The sequence below is a fragment of the Equus przewalskii genome, chromosome 28 (assembly GCF_037783145.1).
Source record: "Equus przewalskii isolate Varuska chromosome 28, EquPr2, whole genome shotgun sequence".
NCBI classification, from domain to species: Eukaryota; Metazoa; Chordata; class Mammalia; order Perissodactyla; family Equidae; genus Equus; species Equus przewalskii.
In genome coordinates, this window is record NC_091858.1 from 19,270,637 (window position 1) to 19,292,666 (window position 22,030).

General features: G+C 37.2%; 2 protein-coding genes across 4 annotated transcripts in view; one reads left to right on the forward strand and one right to left on the reverse strand.

The window, feature by feature from the left end:
• Positions 1 to 829: 829 nt before the first annotated feature.
• On the reverse strand, positions 830 to 19,689 carry CNOT7 (CCR4-NOT transcription complex subunit 7). 2 transcript variants are annotated; one of them, XM_070598296.1, is made up of 7 exons: positions 19,458 to 19,689; positions 17,746 to 17,956; positions 15,682 to 15,875; positions 9,844 to 10,005; positions 6,592 to 6,736; positions 4,110 to 4,220; positions 830 to 2,482 (listed from the first exon to the last, which is right to left on the reverse strand). In XM_070598296.1, exons 2-7 carry the CDS (start codon positions 17,860 to 17,862, stop codon positions 2,354 to 2,356), a joined length of 858 nt encoding a protein of 285 aa, XP_070454397.1. In that variant the 5' UTR covers positions 17,863 to 17,956; positions 19,458 to 19,689; the 3' UTR covers positions 830 to 2,353. The 2 variants fall into 2 exon arrangements, with proteins under 2 accessions (XP_070454397.1, XP_070454398.1); XM_070598297.1 differs by lacking the exon at positions 19,458 to 19,689 and adding an exon at positions 19,011 to 19,264.
• Positions 19,498 to 22,030, forward strand: part of VPS37A (VPS37A subunit of ESCRT-I) — a 49,599-nt gene continuing 47,066 nt past the window's right edge. The window contains exon 1 of one of the 2 annotated variants that reach the window (XM_070598292.1): positions 19,498 to 19,767. Coding sequence is in view for 1 of the 2 variants with exons in the window: in XM_070598291.1 (XP_070454392.1) it covers positions 20,004 to 20,131 (128 nt within the window). In the remaining variant the exon portion in view is untranslated. Of the gene's footprint in view, positions 20,132 to 22,030 lie in introns of both variants that reach the window. The other variant, XM_070598291.1, reaches the window with a different exon arrangement.

Sequence of the window (22,030 nt, forward strand, 5' to 3'; positions counted from 1 at the left end):
GGCTGGTTTGGGCCTGCAGACCATAGTTAGCTGAGCCTTGCTCTAGTAGATTTAACAGAAGATGCTGAGTCCAGAATTAATAGCTCAGAAACACTATAAAATTATCAGCCAGATATCTTATATCCAAAAGGGAGATTCAGTAAAGGTCATAATGTTATTCTTACATAAGGTTATAAAATCTATTACTTCTTAGAGGAAGAAACCAAAATTGATACAAACTATGAACTTCAGCACCTATGTGGCTACTCAGACAGCAATCTTTATAACTCCTATGTTTTTAAGGAAATGAAGATCCAAAGAAAAAGAAACCAATTAGATCCCTGCTATTTTATGTCAGCTTTAAACAAAAGCAACAGTTAAGTTATACTAAGTGTATTTACTTTGTAAGTCTTTCAGAATAAATGCATTCCTGGAAAGGAGAGAAATCAATTTTTTTTCTCCCTAAAGCCTCAGTACCTGGTTGTAGGTACTTCTAGTTCTCCTATGTGGGATGCTGCCTCAGCATGGCTTGCTGAGCAATGCTAGGTCTGGGCGCAGGATCCAAACTGGTGAACCCCAGGCTGCTGAAGCAGAGTGCGCAAACTTAACCCCTACACCAACAGGCCAGCCCCCAAGAATCAATTCTTAATATCTAGTTTAGGTATTCATAAAGAATAAGCCAACACGGTTGAAATGCAAAAGGCTCAGATTGATTTTTCAATTAAGAGACTAATCATTAGCTACAGTTAATGAAGTTACTGAGTTCTGTTCAGTTGCCCCAATTTTTTAAAAAACAAAATACCACCCAAATAAATATTTCTGAATCAAAATTACAAGTCATCAACAAATGTAAGAAAACATTTCTGAAGCCTTTATTTACAAAAGCTTTAAAAACAAATACCCTCTGTTTTGCAAATAATGTTTTGTTTAAAAAGGACCACCCAGTTACAGCACTGTAATATCATGAATAAAGAATGTACAAGAGAAACAAACCAATGTGGCTAACATTTGGAGATTTGCTAATATTACTGGTTGAAGTGTAGATAACACACATCATAACTTGTAGTCAATCATTTCAGGGTAGAGTTAATGATTACCAAAATGCCTTCCTACACATGCTCTGGTCTGGTCACATATTCTGCATGGCTAAATATTTCACAGTCTCTTTTGTCAACATATATAAAATAGATTGCAAAGATATACACAAAAATTAAACAAGCATTACACTCCTCAGGTAATTTAATTAGCTATATATATAGCTAATATGCTATATATACACAATTTTTTTTGTATTTTGTTGTTTTGCACCAAATCTCTCCACTATTTATCTTTGTAACAACTATGAAAGAACAATTTTTTGTCTTCTAATTTAATTGGGTACAAAATAACCTAAAGACTTGCTATCTTTGGACTTTAATGAAACTGATTTGTGGAATCAACAAATCAAGAACATTTTAAGCATGGCTATAAAATTTTTAAAAAACTAAAAATAAGGGCCAACAGTGATGGGATAAAAAGCAGCAGATCAAGGGAAGTGTGTGATCATGAAAGAACTGCAGCTTCAACATCTTGGACACCAGTTTCCCGGCAGACACTGAACATCCAATCACAAGGGATTTTTCCTGAAGGGTGTAAAGCTGGTTTGAAAAGTTCTTCAGTCACAGAGCAGCCTACACATGCCAATTAGAAACCGACAGACACTAGATGTGCTTAGAAGATTAAACACTACGTACAGAAACAGCAGTTACTAAGCTCCTCAGTAGTTTTTTGTCTTTTTTTTTTGTAGTCTCGCTGAATCAACCGTTTGCACAATGCATGTGCTATATTCTGTGGGTCAAAAACAAGTAAATACTGGATAAAGTTGGCAGATGGTCATTTTCCAGCTAAGAGCAAGAAAAACCAAAATTTCTGATAAAACAGAGGATTTGAGTCAGAATCACTCTCTAAAGTGCAAAATTGATGGTCCACAATATCTCAATTAGCTAAAACTCCTGCAGAATGGAAGGGAGACATGAAAAACAGGGAAATAAATTATAGTCAGTGCTAGTTAATTTAGAAAAGGAAAAAACAAACCAAGCTCAAGTAAGTGAAGTTTATCAAAATATGCAATATGATGTAGCTTTCCCCACTCTCTGTCACACATGCCTGCTAACAAGTATATTAAGTTAAGGCCAAATTTAACCTGAATGCTTTTCTATTTATTAAGATCTGAGATAGGAATGGTCATACTTAGTACTCAAAGGCAGAGAATAAAATGGACTATGAAAGAAAAAAAAAGTATTGTCTATTGTTCAAGGGATTCAACCAGAGATAAAACCTATATACAAGTATGTGTGTAGCTCAAATAAAATAAAAATAAAAGGACTATTTCATGTCATGACTGCTTGTTGGCTTCCTCTTCATATGCATTCCCTGTGCCATTCTGTACATAGGATGAACCAGAACCAAGGCCATACAAATGACCACAATATTTGGCATCATCAATATGATCTTCAAAGAACATCTAAAAAGGAATTTTGGAAAAAAAAAAAAAAAGATAATTTTAACCAAAAGGTACCACTGGTAATATTTCAGCAATGTAAGTACTGACTGTTCATTAACTATAATGACAGCTCTTTTCTATGCTGCTCCTTTGAGGCCACACATTTAAATTCAGTGAATAAGACTGATGTTCTCAAGAAACACAGCTCAAAAGAAACGAAGAAAAAGACTACAAAAAATGTTTAAACACGTCTTTCCTATTAACATTTAGACCATTTTTATGAGAATTTGTAATCATGGAAAAATGGCAGACATTTTTATTCCATTAATTTAACAATATTCAACAGTAAGAATGAACGAAAATAGCCAATGCAAGGGAGAAAAGTTTAGGTTTATAAGTAGCCTTGAGTCCATGTACAAGGCTGAGTTGGCTAAAGACAATCAAAGCCTAAACATGTTCTAGACAGTAAAATCTGAACGTTCACATAGGTTACTATCCTTAAAGAAGAAAAGAAAAATATAGATGAATTAGTAGCAGAGAATCCACCATTAATTGAACCATTAAGGCATTTTTAAAATGCAAAGCTGAAAATCCAAAAGGCTGTTTTAATTCTCTAATGTAGCAATGGGAAGAAGTACAAAACATTTATTTGTCATGAATAGACTGTCAAAATCATTTCTCAATCAACACCACTTGGCAAAACAGCTATTATGCTTTCTATTAGTAATACATTTCTACAAAAAGCTTTAAATTCCCAGAAGAGTTCTCATTCAATTCTTTAATGTCTAAGAGGATATACTCAAAAGAATTCTACAGTAAATATTCTGCAAAAAGGAAAACTGTTTTTGTAAGCAGAAAAGTCCGGTCTATTTTCTTTTTGCACAACCAACTTTCTTTTCTTCACATTTACCTACAGCGAGGTATACCTGTGCATATCACCTATTTACATAACCCTAAGGGTAGACCTGGGTTCATTAAATTTCATTCTTCCATACCTAACTTCTTTATATTTAAGGAATTTAGTTCTGCTTTTTGCCACTTAAGAAGGGTCTGCCCAATATGATTTTTGATTCAACTACTACTGCAGATTTATTTAACCCCTTTATAATTCAAAACCTCTAAGACTCAATCTACTAAAAAGCATGAGTCCTAATCTATAAATCCCCAGATACTGAAAAATGGCATGAACAAATAGTATTTTTACCAGCAGTTTAACGCCTGAGACAAGACAACGCAGGGGAAACTTAGCACACGGACTCTGACTGGGCAGAAGCAGCACTGATGTGGTGTATAAAGGACTCTGGAGCTCTCCCACGAGTGTGTAACCTTGAGTGAGTTATTAGCCTCTGGCCTCACCTCAGTTTTCTCACCTAAGAAATAATACGGCTGGACCTACATGATGTCTAAGGTAGTTTAAGTTTTTAAATTTTTCAGTCTACAAAGAACTTATATTTTCATTTCCTTCTGAACTATATTTCAAAATGACTTATTTTTGAATATTCAAGTGTGGTAGACATGACTTTTATGGTATCTCTAATTATATCTTCACTTAATAAGCTCTTACTGCCCAAAAACTTTTGCCATAAGATTTTTAATGTTCTCAATCTAACCACCAATTGATAAAAAGGCAGTACTGATGTCTTCATACTTCTCTCATTTTGAAAAAGGCCATTCCTGTGAGCAATGAATCAGATCCTGCCTGATGTTGTGGTCCTATCCGTTCCAGCTCTAACTGTTCAGCAACTTCCTGTAAACCACCCTAGAAGAAAGAAAAATTGCCTGTCAAAAGAGAACAACACTGCCATGCCTGAATTCACAAATTACATAACTTAGACACTGACCAAAATATTTTAGTATATAAAGATGGACCTTATGAAGACTGGAAAAAAAAGAGAACGTGAATTGCTAATGTATTTGTTGAATGAAGGAGAAGTTTATAAATGTAATAGAAAATGAGATCCTAATTGGGAAAATGTATCTTCATCGTATGCTTTAAGGCATATGACAGGCAAATAACTTTCCTAAAGATATGGGGGAAGCAGATCGTAAACAAGGTGACACGTATAGAGGGTAACCTTTATCAAGTACCTTCACAGTCAATCTATCCATCATTCAATATTATAAGACAGACTGTAGGCAGTTACTTTAAAATTTCCTTAAGCTTCCCACCAATCTATCTGTAAATAGTTTCATCTAAATAATTTGTACCGAACAAAGCTATTATAAATATTCAAATCCTTAAGAATTCACTAAGTGTTTAACTATGGTTTTGTTAGTTAAAAAGTGTTGTTGTAAGAACACAACTCCTTAGAAGGGTTTGCTAAAAATCTGCCTATGTTAATACTGCTAGGATTAAAAAGGAAAGGTAATGTGAGTGAAAGGAAGGAAGAGAAAGAGAATAAAAGAGAGATGAAGGAAGGAAGGAAGGGAGGGAGGGAGGGAGAGAGAGAACGGGAATGGGGGTGGGGGGGAATGATGGAGAGAAAGTAAAGAAAGAACATCAGGACCAACCCAAAACAAAAACACACAAAGAAATTCCTGTCTAAACTGTCAAGGCGTCTCCAAGCAAACCAGCCCTTCTCTACACCACAGCTTGAAAACAGGGCTTTGCACACCAGTTGCTACTGTGCTAAAAATAACATGAGGATTAGGTATCATTAGCAGCTGCTCAGGAGAGCAATAGAATAGGTCCATTCAGTATGGGTGACTACAGGTCAAAAAGCACCTTTGTCATTAACCTAAATTTTAACACAGCAGCTGACTGGGGGTATATTCAGAATATCTGATATACTTAGAAATTTTCCAATAACATACACATAACGAGCAGTAATTTGGTTCTCTGTTCCCGCAAACTGTCATTGTACAGACAGGTCAAATTTTAAAAAGTATTTCCAAAGCCAGATTAAAACATTTAGGCCATAGATTCTCAGCATGCGATACTTTCAGGAGGTGGACTGAGTTTCCAGAATAGCAAAAATATCCTAATGCAAGGTTCACTTGAGTCACAGCTTGAAGTCTCTTCAAATCGCACAGAATTCTGCTGCTCTTAGGTGCTACAAACATAAAGTAACCTTTCTTAAAAATTTCCCTGGTAATATGCCGTACCCTGTAACGAGGCAAGCAAACTTTGGCCAAAAGACTACTTATTTTATGATTTTCAGTTCATTTGTCAAAAGCAAAGTTTCCTTATTGAATTCCAAAATTTTTTCTTTCTGCTTAAAAGTAAAGCTCTTAAAGTTTTTACCATCTCCTGAAAGTACAACTTTACTTGCACTTCTAAAAACCTGGTGAGAACACTTGATCAACTTTTATGTAGGTTCTAAGAAACAACCACTTTACCAAAATGGTTTTTTTTTAGTTACTTCTTAAATAAAACACACCTAAAAAAAAATAAAACCACTCTATTCCTTAGGAGTCTTAGCCAGCGCCAGCATAGGGGAATTTCTTCTCAAGCTGAAGGAGCACTTTTCCTTATTAAAGAAACTTTCCTTTTGGAAGAATTAATGTTCAGAAGTAACAAATTCTTATACACACGTTCAGCAGTGTCTAGACAGGACCTATACATTTACTTTAGCACCTACTACTAACAAGTTGACATCTGTGGGCCAGGGGCAAAAAAGACCTTTTAACTATGTGAATTTAGTCCTAGAAACATTATCCTCTGACTAGAACCAACAAAATAATCTCTAGCCAAGATAAACTGAAAGGAAAACTTTTGTCACACTACCAACGGCATCGGGGCACTGCTGGCCACCTCCGATTTTCTTTCACATGGACAGATCATGTGTGTGTTGGGAGAGAGTGAGAACTTGAACTTCTGTGCATAAGAGCCTCATTAGTCCTCACGTTTCTGTGCTCAGGTTTATGATATTCGATCTGGCAATGATAAAAATCTGACTCTTGGTTTAAATTTTGTTGAAAACTTATTCTATCGATCTACATTGAAGCTTTGAAAAAGGATTTCCTATAAATTATTTTTGCAAGAAAAAGAACCAAATTACCAGATAATGTAACTGCATTTAACATAACACTTAAAAATATGGTTTAAAACAACATCGTAGCCTAGAAGCTGCTGTCAGTCGCTCAGTCTGAACAGTGTGCTGAGTACAGACAGTCACTCGAAGCCCTACCTTGAGATTTTTGCAGCTCTTCATGAGGTACTTCACATCATAGATGACAGGAAAAAACAGTCGAAGGATCTCAAAGAAGTCAAGCTCTTCTTCAGGCAAGTTAGAGTTGGTCAGGATTTTAATTAAATAGCCAAAGTCATAACCACTACAAAAGGATTAAAAGAATACAGAAAAGGGAGACATAAATACCAGAGAGATTAAAAATAAATTTTTTCTTACACAAATTTTAAATGAGTCACATTGTAGGCAAAAAAGGAATCAACCAAAAACAAAGTGCACACAAGAACAGAAAAAACAAACATCTTTACAACGATAGTGGGAAAATGCCATCATCTTACCACAGTGCAAAGAATTGTCACTTTATACTCAGAGATGTCAATATACAGATCTATGCTACATCCCAAACCTGCATTCACTAAACCACTATTTTGCTGATCTCTGAATAGAGAGCTCTTCAAGAAGAGTATTAAACCACTCGTAGTAGACATCTCAAAAAAAATTTAAGTAACACGAAAATGAAGAAATAAAGATGGATGAAAACTTGGCCAAAAATGTCAAAAGGTAGCAGGAGAGTTGGTAAAAATAATGCAAGTCTTCCCTTCTTTTACATAAAGAGGTCATACATTTAAAAGATCGGAAGAGTAATTCCCTAACACAGTATTTTCACTTCTATTAAGTAACTTCATTAATAATACTCTCTTTCATCAGAATTCTGTTTCTTTCTCATTATGGCTCCCCAAGAGATACTAACGGGAATGTTGCACATGAAAGGAGTAAAGGTAGTCAAGAAAAATACCAACTCCCACACTCTCAAATCAAGATCTCCTATCTCCACTGTTTGGATTTCCACAGCTTCCTCTCTCCCTACACTCTCGTGCCACAATTACCCACTCTTCACCCTGTCTACCTTTCCTTCAAGAGCCCGGATCTCAGAGAGTTCTTACACACTCTGTTTTCTTGTACTACACTTTGAGGGAAATACAAAATTTCTATTTAATGTTCAGAATTTTACTTGTAATTTTAAAAAGAAAAAAAAGCTTTACCATTGAAGACCACTAAGAAATATCAAGGTAGAAGCAATTAACAGCAGAAACCTTTAAATTTCTGGTAGTTGGCAAGGAAGTAACTTTGCTGTCTACCTACAATATAAGTCAATACAGCATTTGCTTACTACTAGTAAATTAAGATTATATTAGAGTTCAGGATTATAAATTTCTTAAACTAGTCCTTATCTGCTAGAAATAGATTAGAACATGAAGAAAATAATTTAATGACGTCTAGTAGAACAAAATCTTAACACATCTTGACAAATATTCAAACATCTCAGAGTCTAACCCAGACTCTAAACTCTAAGACACGAACCCTTTCTGTTTTTGCTCATCTTAGTATTCCCAGTGCCTAGCACATAGTGTTTGCTGAGAGTATTTTTTGAATTAAAGAATATGTCAAATATAGTAAAAGGATAGGACAATGCTTTCCAGTTCTTTTGTATCCCCATGACCAGGAATGTAGAAAAAGAACAGAAAAAATGTTCCTCAAATTAACAGACTTAAGTCTTGTCTCCTGAGGTACATGCTCAATTAAAGGAGACTAGAGAGAAAAGATGACAGGTCAGAATTTCAGATCTTCCTCAACCTACAATGGGGTTACGTCCCAATAAACCCATCATTAGTTGTGGAAAATGCATATAATACACCTAACCTATCGAACATCACAGCTTAGCCTAGATTACCTTAAATGTGCTCAGAAGACTTACATTAGCCTAGAGTTGGCAAAATCATCTAACACAAAGCCTATTTTATAATAAAGTGTTGACTATCTCACATAATTTACTGAATACGGTACTGACAGTGAAAAACACAATGGCTGTCTGGGTATAGAACGATTATAAGTGACCGACTGTTTACCCTCGTGATCGCAGGCCTGATTGGGAGCCGCGGCTGGCTGTCACTGCCCAGCATCATCAGAGAGTACTGTACCACATGTGGCTAGCCCAGAAAAGATCAGAATTCAAAATTCGAAGTACAGTTTCTACTGAATGTGTATAGCTTTTGCACTAGGGTAAAGTTGAAAAATTCTAAGTCAAACCATCACTAAGATGGGGACCATCTGCAGTATGTCCAATACTTTCAACTCAAAACACTTAGTACTGAATCAAAGATTACAATATGAACAGTCCTTCATTAAAATCATCCCCAGGCCAGAGCTGGAAAGTCTAAAGCATGCAGAACACACTTATTTTTCAAAAGATGTGTGAAGTGGACCAAGTATGAGAACATTACCACCTGCATAATACAATGCTTTTTAAAAACATAACAAAAAGCCAAATAAAATCATTCCCAGGGCCAGTTTTAGTCCCTGGGCTGCCAGTTTAACTTAGTTTACCTAGATAGGAAAACACTTTCTCTTACCTGGAAGTCTACTTTTACAAAATGGAACTAACTTCTTTTCTAGAAATTCTCTTCGACAATCTACTTTTATTTTATAATAAGAGTTAAAAACTACCACTTACTGAGAATTTACTGTGTGTAAAGCACTTTACCATCACGTTGATTCTGACTCCTAGAACTTTATCAGATGCTTTAAACATGCACTATTGATCATTAAAACAATTCTGCAAGATATTTCTTCTAAGTGTTGTCACTCTGATCACTCTATTAAAAAAAAAAATTAAAATCCACCACATACACCCACCCCTAGCATTCTCTTTGCTGTTTTTTCCCCCTCCATAGCATTTATCACCATCTCACAAACCAAAATAAAGTTTCATCATTTAAAAAAATTTCCGCCTACTCCCACCAGACTGTAAACTCCATGAGGACAAGAATTTTTGTCTGTCCTGTTCATAGTTTAATTCCTAAAATCTTATCACAGTGCCTGGCATATGGTAGAAAATAAATAAATATTTTTTTAATGAATGAATGGTTTCATTCTAAGGCTTAGAAATGTTAAATAACCCTAGATAAAACAGATTCCAAATGGCATTGCTGGATTTAAACCAAGATCTATTTTTCTAGCCCTTACTCTTTCCATGATGCAACACTGCCTCTCTCACAGGTTAAAATGGATCCCATATTACAAAATTAACCTTTAAGTAGACCAACATTAGCTTCTTAAGAGTTAGGAGACTGCTATATGGCAGCCAATCCTTTGCGGAACTAAGCCTGAAACTGCTGAAACAGTGACCCAAGCCAAGTGTGAAGCAGCTAGGAAATGGTAACACAAATGCCGCTTTCAGTACCATCTTTTTACCTGTGAAATGATAACCATTTGACCCCTTCACAGAGGACCACTCCCGATGTCATAAGAAGTTCTGCAAAGTACTGGGTCTCAATTCCTTCCTCTTCATGTTTTTTAAACTGGATACCAGACGTCGTCAGCAGCTCTATAGAGTCCTGGGCATACATGTCCTCCCTGGCAGGAGAGAAAGACAGACAACAATCAGAAGTGCCCTACTTCAAACAAACAGTTTTTCTCCCACTTACGTCTACAACTACAGTGCCAGAAGCAACAAGATAGAGGACTGGCTTGGGCCCAATTATTCCAACGCTTCGCATATATGGAAAGAAAATTCAATTTAAATACAAAGGTTGTTATTTCAGTAAAGTGTTCATATAATAAATAATCATTCAAGAGTCCAATGGTGAGATTTTAATCTTTACTATCAACTCAATTTCATTACCCTTATACAAGTTAAATTTAACTGGGTTTGAGAACAAGGGTCTCCTACTCACCAGGCACTCCCACCACAAAGTAAGAGACATGTTCCTTTCAGAGGTTCTCAGTCTCAGCAGCCATTTTAATGCTGCCAGATGGAGCTGGAGCCACAGGAGTGAGGGCCTACGTCCAGCTCCCATGCTCTCAGCAGCCCCAGGAAGGAGACCAAGTGCAAAACATCTGATGCGGCTGAGTTAAACTACATTCTGTCTTAAAGAAAATGGAGATGCTTCCTCTCACTAATGATAAGCCTTTCAAATGGCTCCAATAAGCAGTAAACTGTTTAAAATGAAGAACTCTGCTATAATAGCAATAACTTCTCCTAACAATCTTAATCCTAAAAGATTAGCTTCCAAAAACCAAGCCAGGAAATCTAAATCTAAACTAATCCTTCAAGATTTTACTTAAGCCAAAAAGGAAGCTATCTCTATTTTCTAAGCACAAACACAGAGGCATCCAAAATATTAAATTAAATCAAAAAAGTGATCAAAATTAAGGTATATGTTTCTGAGAATAAATGAAAAGTATTTTGTGAATTGCCCATCAGATTTTTCTTTTATTTCAAATTGTAAGAATACTTGTTTCCACCACTTAGCTTAAGAAAATTCTATTAAAAGCTCTAACAAAACTAATAAAACGAAAAGGAACTTTACACTTGGGCCAAAAAGCATTTTATGGCCTATTCTCTGAAAATCAACCTGTTTCTAAATGTCTGAAAAATAACGTAACTAGCAACTGAAATATTTAAAATCAGAGGGGAACTGCAATAATCACTTTAAGTCAAAATTTCCCCTAGAAAACTCTTTAGGATGAATATCTGAATGAATCTACTACAAATTTTTTCAGTAAACAACAGATATCATTGGCCTTGTTACACGAAAAACATGGACCTGAAACAAGTAGAATTTCACTCAGCAGGCCCCAACACTCATACTGAGAGGCATGCTTTAGCAATTATAACCAAACAAAGGCAGAACAGAATCTTTCTCCAGGCTCACATTATTCTGGGCCAGATGCTCGCTTTACTTTCAGTTTATGGTCTCTCTCTCTCAAGCAGAACCTAAGCTTCAAGAGGGCAATGATTTTTGTCTGTTTTGTTCAATGTTATATCACCAGATTAAAAAAACATGTGAAGTGGAACAGTGAGTGCTATGGTGTTTAAATCAGTATTTCGCAAACTTGCCCAACGATAACAATCATTCAGAAAGCTTATAAAAAATATGGGGTTCCCAGGTCTCACACCTAAACCTACTGAATCACAATCCCTAGGAAAACGACCCAGATGAGTACGTCAGGTGTTTCATGATCAAGTTAAGTTTGGCAAACAAAAATACGTGTATAGATTATTTCCTTCCTTTTTTTTCTGCACCATTCATGTACCTAAATTCCGATAAGTTAATCACTGTCATATAAATTTCACTGGACTTAGTGTTTAAAAATTTGGAACCAAATTCATGCTTTACAATACCCAACTCATTAGAAAAAGAAAGCTGGAAACCCCAGACAAGTAAGCTAAATAATCTCCAAATAAGATGAAGAAAACTTCCTGTGGTAAGGTAAACTTCTCAATTGTTATGATTCGATTCTCCAAATCAATAGACTGTCCCTTTCCCATGGTATCCATTTCAAGTTTTGAAATATTCCACCCCGCCTTCCTCACCCTCAAAAATCCTGGCAGATGTAAGAAAATATTAAAATACGCTAATCTCAAAAGTAGTTAAAATATAGGTTAGTCAAAATATAAGAATTGCTGCAGGTACAGAGGGTGACTTATTGATTAGATCAACACATTTAGAACAGCAACGAACAGTCACGTGATCGCTCCTAACACTAAAGATTAATTAACTACTGAAGCGTAAGGTTGCAAAATACCCAGTTATAATAACTGAACAGGAATGGCAGCTATATAAAAATCTCTAAAAAAGACGACTTTCCAAAAGAGCAGCGATACAAGGCTATCCATCTCAAGGAATACCCGAAAGAGAGAAACGAACTCAACTAGGTATGCTAAATTCACTAAATATATTGAAATTACCTCTATCTAAAAATGTAAACTTAGCCTACCACACAAATTCACATTTTTAAACATGCAGATTAAAGATCTTACAATTTGGAAATGCCTCCAACCTCAAACCACTCCTGGCTCACCATATATCTTACATTTTTTAGAATGTAAACTCTTACATACTTAAATTTATGCTAAAATCATGAGTAAGGTAAAAGGCAAACAAACTAGAATACAGATTGTCACAAATACACAGATGATAAACAAACTTAATATTCAATGAACTCAAACCAATCAAACACAAAGAAGAAACAAAAAACCTGCAAAGGCTTCGAAAGACAATATGAACAGCCCACAACTCCATAGCTGACAACTGCCCTTTAACCTTCAAATGCCTGTGCACTATCTGTAAAACAAAATAAAAACCACCTTTGTTCCTGCCGCTCCTTCTACTTATGGTACTATCCCCTTTCACTGCCATTTTCCTTAAATGAATTATCAGCTTCCTTTCTGTCACCACTGAATCCACAATTCCCTGTAATCTCTACTACACTGTTAAAATGATTCTCTCAAATATTAAGAATTACTGCAATCATCAAATTGATGACTCTTCTCAAAAAATTCATTCTCATCTCCTGTGACTTCTTGGTGGAATTCTGTCCATAGCTTGCTTTCTTCTTCATAGCTCATCAATATGCCAGTTTAACTTCCATGTACATAACAACTCCAAATTCAGTTTGGAGAGAATTCTCATAACACTGAGCAGTATCTAACAATTCTAAGTCTTGGGCTTCGGCAATAGAGAGCAGACAGAAGAGTTATGGGAACACTAAGATATAATGCCCATGACAACTTTCATCTAGAAAACAGATCCCTGGTGCCTGGCATAGCTGCTGACAAATTCATTCTAGGCAATCAAGAAAAAAGTTAATTTTCACCTTTCTTCAAAATATCCAAAATTCTGTTCATGGTGCTCTGTCTCCACATTAGACCATACTGGTTTTAACTGCCAAATTGCCTTTTCTACCTAAATAATATTTTTCAGTATATCTTCCATTAAATAATTCCCAACACATGAACATTTATATAAATGGCAGCAAACTTGGCAGCAAAATACAGTAGCCCTCTCTATATAAAAAAAAAGGAAAATGTCAATTTTACCAAAACTGAGACACTGATGGGTCACCTCCTACTCATGTACTGAGATTACAATAGTATTTTAGTTAAAAACAATGTTCCTGACATTTTCCCAAAGAAGATATACAGATGGCCAAGAGGCACATGAAAAGATGTTCAACATCACTAATTATTAGGGAAATGCAAATCAAAACTACGATGAGACATCACCTTACACCCTTCAGAATGGCTATTATTAACAAGACAAGAAATAACAAATATTGGAGAGGATATGGAGAAAAGGGAACCATCCTACACTGCTGGTGGGAAGGCAAACTGGTGCAGCCATTATGGAAAACAGTATGATTTCTCAAAAAATTAAAAATAGAATTACCCTATGACCCAGCTATTCCACTACTGGGTATTTATCCAAAAAATATGAAATCACTAATTCAAAGATAATATGCACTCCTATATTCATTGCAGCGTTATTCACAATAGCCAAGACTTGGAAGCAACCCAAGAGCCTATCAATGGATGAATGGATAAAGATGTGGTGTGTATTTATATATATGTATACATACATACATACATACACACACACACACACACACACAATGGAATACTACTCAGCCATTAAAAAAAAGACAAAATTTTGCCATTTGTGATAACGTGGATGGACCTTGAGGGTATTATGCTAAGAGAAATAGGTCAGACAAAGAAAGATAAATACAATTTCACTCAAATGTAGAAGATAAACAAACACACACATCGATAAGGAGAACAGATTGGTGGTTACCAGAGAGGAAGGGAGTCAGGGGAGGGTGAAAGGGGTGAAGGGGAACTTATGTATGGTGATGAATAAAAACTAGACTACTGATGGTGAACTCAATGCTGTCTACACAGAAGCTGAAATATAATAATGTACATGTGAAATGTACACAATGTTATAAGCCAACATGACCTCAATAAAACTAAAACAAAATAATGTTCTAATGATCAGCTTGGAAAATAAGTAGCAGGGAACAAATGGTAAAGAATTAATTTTAAAAAGCGTCATCTTTTGGGAAAAGGATAAAGAGCAATTTTCAGTTTTTCAGAGCTGGAGTACTTATAAAAGATTATCATCAGTTTGAATAGAGATGAGTACTTTTTACCTTTCACAAGGTTCTGGAGAATCCATGATTAAATCCAACAGAGTAAAATGGAGAATGAGGCTAAAACAATGCAATCATAAGCCATTCAATTGTACCACTGACAATACTCCCTCTAAAATCATCACCCCTGCTTTTCTTTAGATCTTATTTGCTAAATATCTCATTATTCTATAGAGAATGGCAGGTCCTTACATTGGCACTACCATTAATTGTCCCTCAGCTTCTTTTACTATCTTTAAAATCAGATGTTAGATCACATTAGACAAGTAGAGGCTGCCAAATACAAGGACACTACAATATTGTAACATATTTAGAATGTATTAAACCTTTCCCTGACTTACAGTTAGTTTGTAAAGAATATGCCCTCACCTAAAAACACTCTCAACTTCCCTAAGCTATCAAAACTACTCCTACCAACGATACAAAAGTATTGTAAGTAAGGAAACTGGGTTTCAACCCAGGGCTTGAGTTACAATTCAGATTCCAGAAGAGAATCTACCAGATTCTGAATTGTTTCTGAAAGAAACACCAGGTTCAAGGATACTATTACTTCTCCTATATGTAAGTTGTAAGTTTTGTGGGCTGACCTGGGAATATAACCATTTTATGACATTGATTTGAAAGGAAAACACACTCAAGTTTCCAAGAAATGTCTTATCACCTTTGACATGGAATCTACTCATGAACTGGAATATGACTGTAATACCCTCCACAAGAAAGGTAACTATCACAACAAAGATGTGTATATTTCAAATGGCACAAAACATTTGAAAGTAAAACTAATGTTGTAAGGTTATCTTTATCAAGAAGTACTTTCAATGCCCAAAGTTTTCCAAACTTCAAAAAAAGTGGCAGTCATACCTTTCAAATAACAACTCCAAAATTCAAATTATTTGAATGTAAGTCTTCTTTATTCTAATTTTTTGTCCCTTTTATAATAAAAAGAAGAAACCAAATATTTTGAAATTTTAGATTTTAAATATTTCCAGGGTAACTACACCAAATTCAGTTCAAATTTTATTCACCATACTTGAGGAAAATCAATTCCTAAAATGAAACTGAAAAAAGTTTGGGTTATATTTATTTCCCACTTACGTCAAATTAAATTTAAAATTAAACTGCCAAGTTGAAGTTCCTGGAGGGTATTCTCCTTGCTCATTCATAAATGTCAGTCCTAGCTGAATTATCTTTAACAAGTCTACATTACATCGCAATAGTTGGTACTGATAGTCAGCATTGCTCCTGAATTCTCCAATGGGTCTTGCAACAACACCTGGAAACTCGGTGTCCTGTAAAATAGTTTTAAGATTCATTATTTACTAAATGATCAAAACCACAATCTACAAATTCCTAGAATAAATAAATAATTTTGGGTATAACTCAAAGAATTCTCTTACAGATGACATTTTACACATTCATATTCAATAACAAAGTAACTTTTAACTAGGAAGAGAATTACCTCTTCAAACCATAAAATAAAACTCTACAAACTTAATCACTTTTTCTTACTTTAAATATCATCAGTAAAAAAATTACTAGGTCTAAGATACACATGATAAATGCAACCAAGAACTTTATTCCCAAGGAGAGGGAGAATCATAAACTCATATTTCTCAAGAGGTATGTGAAACTATGCTCCCAGTATTCTAAAGTTAAAACCAATGAAGAATTGGTTAAAAAAAATGGAAAATGTATCATATTTTCCAATCACTTCTTCATAAAAAGATTTATCTAAACACCAAAACCCTCCTAATTTCTTGGACTAAAACAGTACTCTCTCTATACTCCAGAGAGAGTATCTCATCAAAAATTGCATGCCACCCAGTTATTCCTGTAGAATGTTATCACATCTCTAATGTTGTGACTACTTATCATCTGAGAAATAAACAATTACGAATTTCTACTGGATAAGAAATAACTTCAATTCTAATTATGGGTAAGTACACCTTTATTAAATAGAACATTATCTACGGACACTCAAATATTCATATTGTAACCAATCAACCTGCCCCTCCCCATAGAAGTGTATTTATTTATTTGTATTAAAAATAGTGATACATCAGTTTAGTATTAAAATTCAAACTAAAAAGCTACGAACAAAACCTAAATACCAAGTCACTGTGAAACAGTAAAGAAATTAAAACTTCTCTAAATTCAGTCTTTCTCAACAACCACTTTACTGGATGCTATGTTTTACGCTAGGCGTCGGCAGGGGGGAGAAAGGATGATTAAGATACTAACCCCTCACTTGACAGAGCTGATAATCTAGAAGACAGTAGAGTAACTTTAACAGATGTACAAAGTACAACAGTAAAGAAAAAAACAGTCAGTCTAGGCAGATTGAACAGTATCTGCAAAAGCAGAGATGCTTAACAGCACAGTGTGTTCATGCAACTCTACTGATAATTTAAAACAAACAAACAACAAACACTGCAGATAAACAATGTTTCACTGGGAAATCTGATTTTTTGTTTGAGAAAGATATCCAGGAGCTCCCTAGCTTCCAGAAGCTCATCTTGTATTATTAGTTAGGGCTTAGTGTTGCTAAGACCTGACCTGGCTCTCATAGCTAGGTCCTAATGTTCTTCTGTTCAATATAAACAATTTCACAGTTCATCACCATACAAGCCCACTCTGTAACCATGACTGGACACAGACAAAAACATAAACATTGTCCAAACCACAAAAACGACCAAACATCCCTCTATCTTGGCTAATATGAGTGACTGTTGCTTCTTTATAGCTACGGCCTCATACTAGTCTTCATTCACTCTAGTTAAGACTTAAAATACCCTATCACAGAATTACCCCAGACTCCCAACAGCATCCAATCCAGAGCAAAGCTCTGCTTCCTTAATCCCTCCCTAAAACTATCAGACACACGCCCAAATCCTAAAAGTTTTTTTCTCACACTCTCTTACTCAAATGCCCCATGGTTCCAACGGTATGCATGTTCCCTCAGTGCAATTAGTAATACATCCAACTTGTCACACTACAGGTGTATTCTGGTGGTCTTTGGTTGGAACACATTGATGAAATTTTCTTTTCATAATTAAATTAATCCCTAAAAAGATCAACCAGAAGGGTTGAACTGAAGACTTTTAAAATCCCTCTTCCCCTTTTATAAGAAGGATTTTAAGGGTTGGATCATAGGCATACCATAGCAACGTAATTATATTTTCGGATAACTTGACGAATTTTCTTCATCTCTTCATCCAGGTTGCAAGCCCAAACTTCACAAATTCTTTGGCTATGATCTACAGTTGCTGCTGGCATAGTGAGGGCACAAGAAGTCTAGATGCCAAGCATCAAAATGTTATACTTGATTGAAGATTTGTTTCATAAAATACTTTATCCCTTATTTGTGTACCTGTCAAAATAAAAACCAAAATAAAACCCAGCTATATCAGAAATATGAATTACAGAACCGAACTGACAGAAACCTAAGAGATTATTTATTTGAAGTCCTTGATTTATGAGAAAATCAAAGTTTAGTGACTTGTCTAAAGTCACACAGCTAACCAGTAGGAAAAAAAAAAGACAACACAAGTTTCCTAGTTCTAATATCAATGTTACATAAATTTAGTGTTTTTTGTGTGTATATACTAATCATTTTCTAAAACTTTCCACTAATGATTGCTCTGAACCCAACTCACTCTCTGAATAAAACTTTATGAAGACATCCATTTCCGATAAAAATGAAACGTTAAATACTGATATACATGTGACAAGATAAAACGTTACTAGGATAAAGACAGTGTTTGGTTTTATTTCTCATTAACACATCATTCAAAATCTGATTTGACTACAAAATCTACTTTACTGGCATTTACTTAAGTCAGATTAGAGGAAACAAAAGTAAACCAATTAAAAAACAAAAAAAGCTCTTTCTGAGAAATAAGTAACAGCCACATCAACTGTTCGGATGTCCATAACTGCAGGAGGGAAAAGGGAGGGAAGCAACAGTGTCTGCATTTCAATAGTTTCTTTCTAACTCCCTAAAACTCAGAGCATTTTCCCTGGTTCACCAAACACATCTCACGTTTGTGGTCCATAAACACAGGTTTCCCGGTATATAACGGTAAGAGTACAGACCAACATTTTGATTCTTGGGCAGGGAAATTCCGAATGCTCCTTCATTTTTCACACAAGTTTGAAAAGATCACAACAATCAAGGGTAAAAGAGGGAATTGTGACCCCCTGCCTTCTAAACTCTGCAATCGCTAATGTAGCCTCAAGGGCTCTAAGAACAAAATCAAAAATCCACGGCCTCCCTCGTTCACAACCCTCCCCAATCCGCTAAACACATACACATCACACACACACTTCAGAAACACCCTTTTGTTTAACACTGCCTTCCTCCACCTCTCTGTCTACTACAGTTTCAGAAGCCCGGAAGAAGCACCAAAGGGCCTTCTCATTACTGGAGGTAGCATCCCCGTACTGCAGGTTTCCAAAGAAACGAGAGAACAGCACAGAGGTATTCAAGTCATCGATAACGCTCTTCCCTGGCAGAGAGCCAGTGCCAAGGTGCCAATAACCATTTACTGCAGCCAGATTAATTCCCAGGCACTGCAGCGTGAAGGAACACGAGCTGAGGATCTAGGCCACCGCCCTCCACTCCCAATTTCCGTCCCACAACAGCGAAGCCCCAGGTACAAAGCCTTCACGTCATCACTCCGCGCCATCCCCTTGACATACCCCTAGCCCCAGTTACCCTCCCCCCACCACCCGCCGCCTCGCTCCTTCCTTCTCCAGCGGCGCTCCAGCTGGCGCCATGGCGCACCCTCTCAGGTTGGTCGTTCCCGCCCCCTTTTTACTTCCCCAACCCGCCCCTCCCCCCCCAGGGCTGCGGCGGACGCAAGATCTACTTGTGTCTCTGAGCTCGCGCTCCTCCTCCTCCTCCTCGCCATAGAGACAGCACCCAGCGGCGGTGGCGGTGGCGGCAGCGGCGGCGGCAGCGGGCGCCCCATAGACACCTCTCGCCCAGCAAAGGGGAAAGGGGAGCCGGAGCTGCGCCGCACCGTGCTGCGCCGTCGCTTCTCGCACGTCCTGGCGGGGGCGCTAGGTGATGACGCGCCACGCAGAGGGGGCGGGGCACGCAGGTGACGGAGGCCGGGTGGTGGAGCGCTGCTCCGTCCCGCTCCCTGACTGGCTGGTTTGGGCGTCAGGGTCGTGAAGGTAGGACTGCCGGTCCCGGGCGGCGACTTTCCTCTCTCCGGCTGCCCGCAGTCAGAGCATGTCCCCTAGAACCCGAGGAGCCCCGGCCGGGCTTGCTTAGAGAAGACGCGGACCCCCAGCACTTGGGTCCCGGGCGTTCCGTCCCGCTCCTCTGTCGCTGGAGAACCGCCGGGCTGAGCAACTGGGAGAAGCAGGCCAGAGCTTTCTAGGGCCTCGGGCCCGGGGCCCCGTGGAGGATGAGCTGGCTCTTTCCCCTGACCAAGAGCGCCTCCTCCTCCTCCTCAGCTGGGTCCCCCGGTGGCCTCACCAGCCTCCAGCAGCAGAAGCAGCGGCTGATCGAGTCCCTCCGGAACTCACACTCCAGGTGACTGGTCGCTGCCTCTTCGACAGGAGGAAAAAGTAGGGCGGGAGGGCGGGCTGTTCTAACCACACTCAGAGCAACGCAGGCCGACTCCCCGCCAGCTGCCTCCTTTCGATAGACGTCCCTTCGTCCTGGATCGCACGCTTGCCCTCCCATCCCAGCCCCGTGTTCAGGGTTTTCCTCCCGACCCACGCTCCCTCCCTCGTGCCCCAACCACTGCCCAGCTCTTCTAATTCTGACTTGCTCATCCCTCCTGACACATCGCTGCTGACTGTAATCTGTCTCATAGTCTATATCCAGCGTCCATTGCTTTGCCCTTCTTCCTCACTCCCCTTTCACCTGATCGCTGTGTTGGCAGAAATGTTAAAATACTGTACTTGGCGAAAAAGAACTGCGAAGAGTAATCTCCAAGTTTCACAGAGAGTGGAAAATTTTTGACAAAAACGAAACATCAAAGGAAAGGAAAGCCAGAGGTTTCATCAGTGACGACTTGTCGTCTGGGAGTGACATACTCAATCCTCTTAAGTCTCTAATTTTAGATTTACCCTGTTCCAACAACCTCCCCGTCTCTGGCAACTACCAGTCTCAGCATATTTCTCATTCTTTTATTCTGGTTTCCACACTCAGGAAACTTATACTCATCTTGATTCTTCTGTTGTCTTCCTATGAGTTTTTCATTTTCAGCATGGTCAGAATAGAAATATTTTGCAATTCAAATTATTTCCACTATTTTTACTGTAAACTGGTTTGCTGCAGCCTTTTATATTGCAGATGTCTGTGGCCTCTAATGATTTTCAGAAATTAGAACTGCCTCTTTCTATGAATTATGCAAGTATATTTAGTTCTTAATAGTGTCACAGCATGTATTTGAATGTAGAGATTTCAACATCATACAACCCTAACCCTTTTAAAAATGGATTTTTCATACATTTAAAAAATGTATATTCTGAGATAAAATTGATTAATTGCTGTTGACCAAACTATTAGAGTCCATTTTATCTGTTACAATAATAATTTTTCCGAAGCAAGTAAGTTATAGTGTAGAATAATTTTAAATCAGATACTCTATTGTTAGACAAATTCACTGCAAAATACATTTGGCTAAAGTGAGACCTCTTGCTGATTGAACTTCAGGTGTTTCTGGATTCTTTGTCTCAATTGTGCTGCTTGTTCAGAACTTTCAAAAGGTGACAGTTTGTGATGGTTAACAGGAAAGAGTGGCATGCTGTTTGATTTAATGGTGGCTTTCTTTTTGGAAAATCAAGTTTACAGAATTCTTACAAGTGAACCGTATTCTCTGTTTGTTCTTTACTAACCTGTAAGAGCGGCTTTTACAGGATATGCTTATAAAAAGGTGACTTATTTTGAACAAACATAAGTGTGTCCTCTTAGAAGGCCTCACCTTACAAGACTTTATAGTATACTAGTACTGCTATTACCAAAATACCTTTTAGACCCATACCTTTGGCATTAATTGCTTTTAAGCGTTTAGTATATTCTATTGAATATTCTCAGTGCTGACAAGTTTTTATTCTTTGAGGTTGGAGTTGAATTTTTGAAATACTCCAAAGTCCCTGCTGCTAAAGCTGGTAAATAAGGGAAGTAATTGATCAGAGCTTTATTATTATTTTTTTGGCCTCCTAAATAAGGTGGGATTCTGAAGCAGGAATTGCTGATCTAAGGAGTTCCTGAATTGGCTTAAGAGGATCAATAAATACCCTGAATTAAATGCAGGAAAGGATCCGTGTTATTTGTTATTTTTTGAGCCATAAATTATGGACATATCATTGGACATGTGACGTTATCTACATGTTTTGTAATGTTATGAACATCTACTCCAAGTTCTTGATTCTGTTAATTCTTTTATAAAAATACATGAAGTTTTATTTAATTGAAATAGTT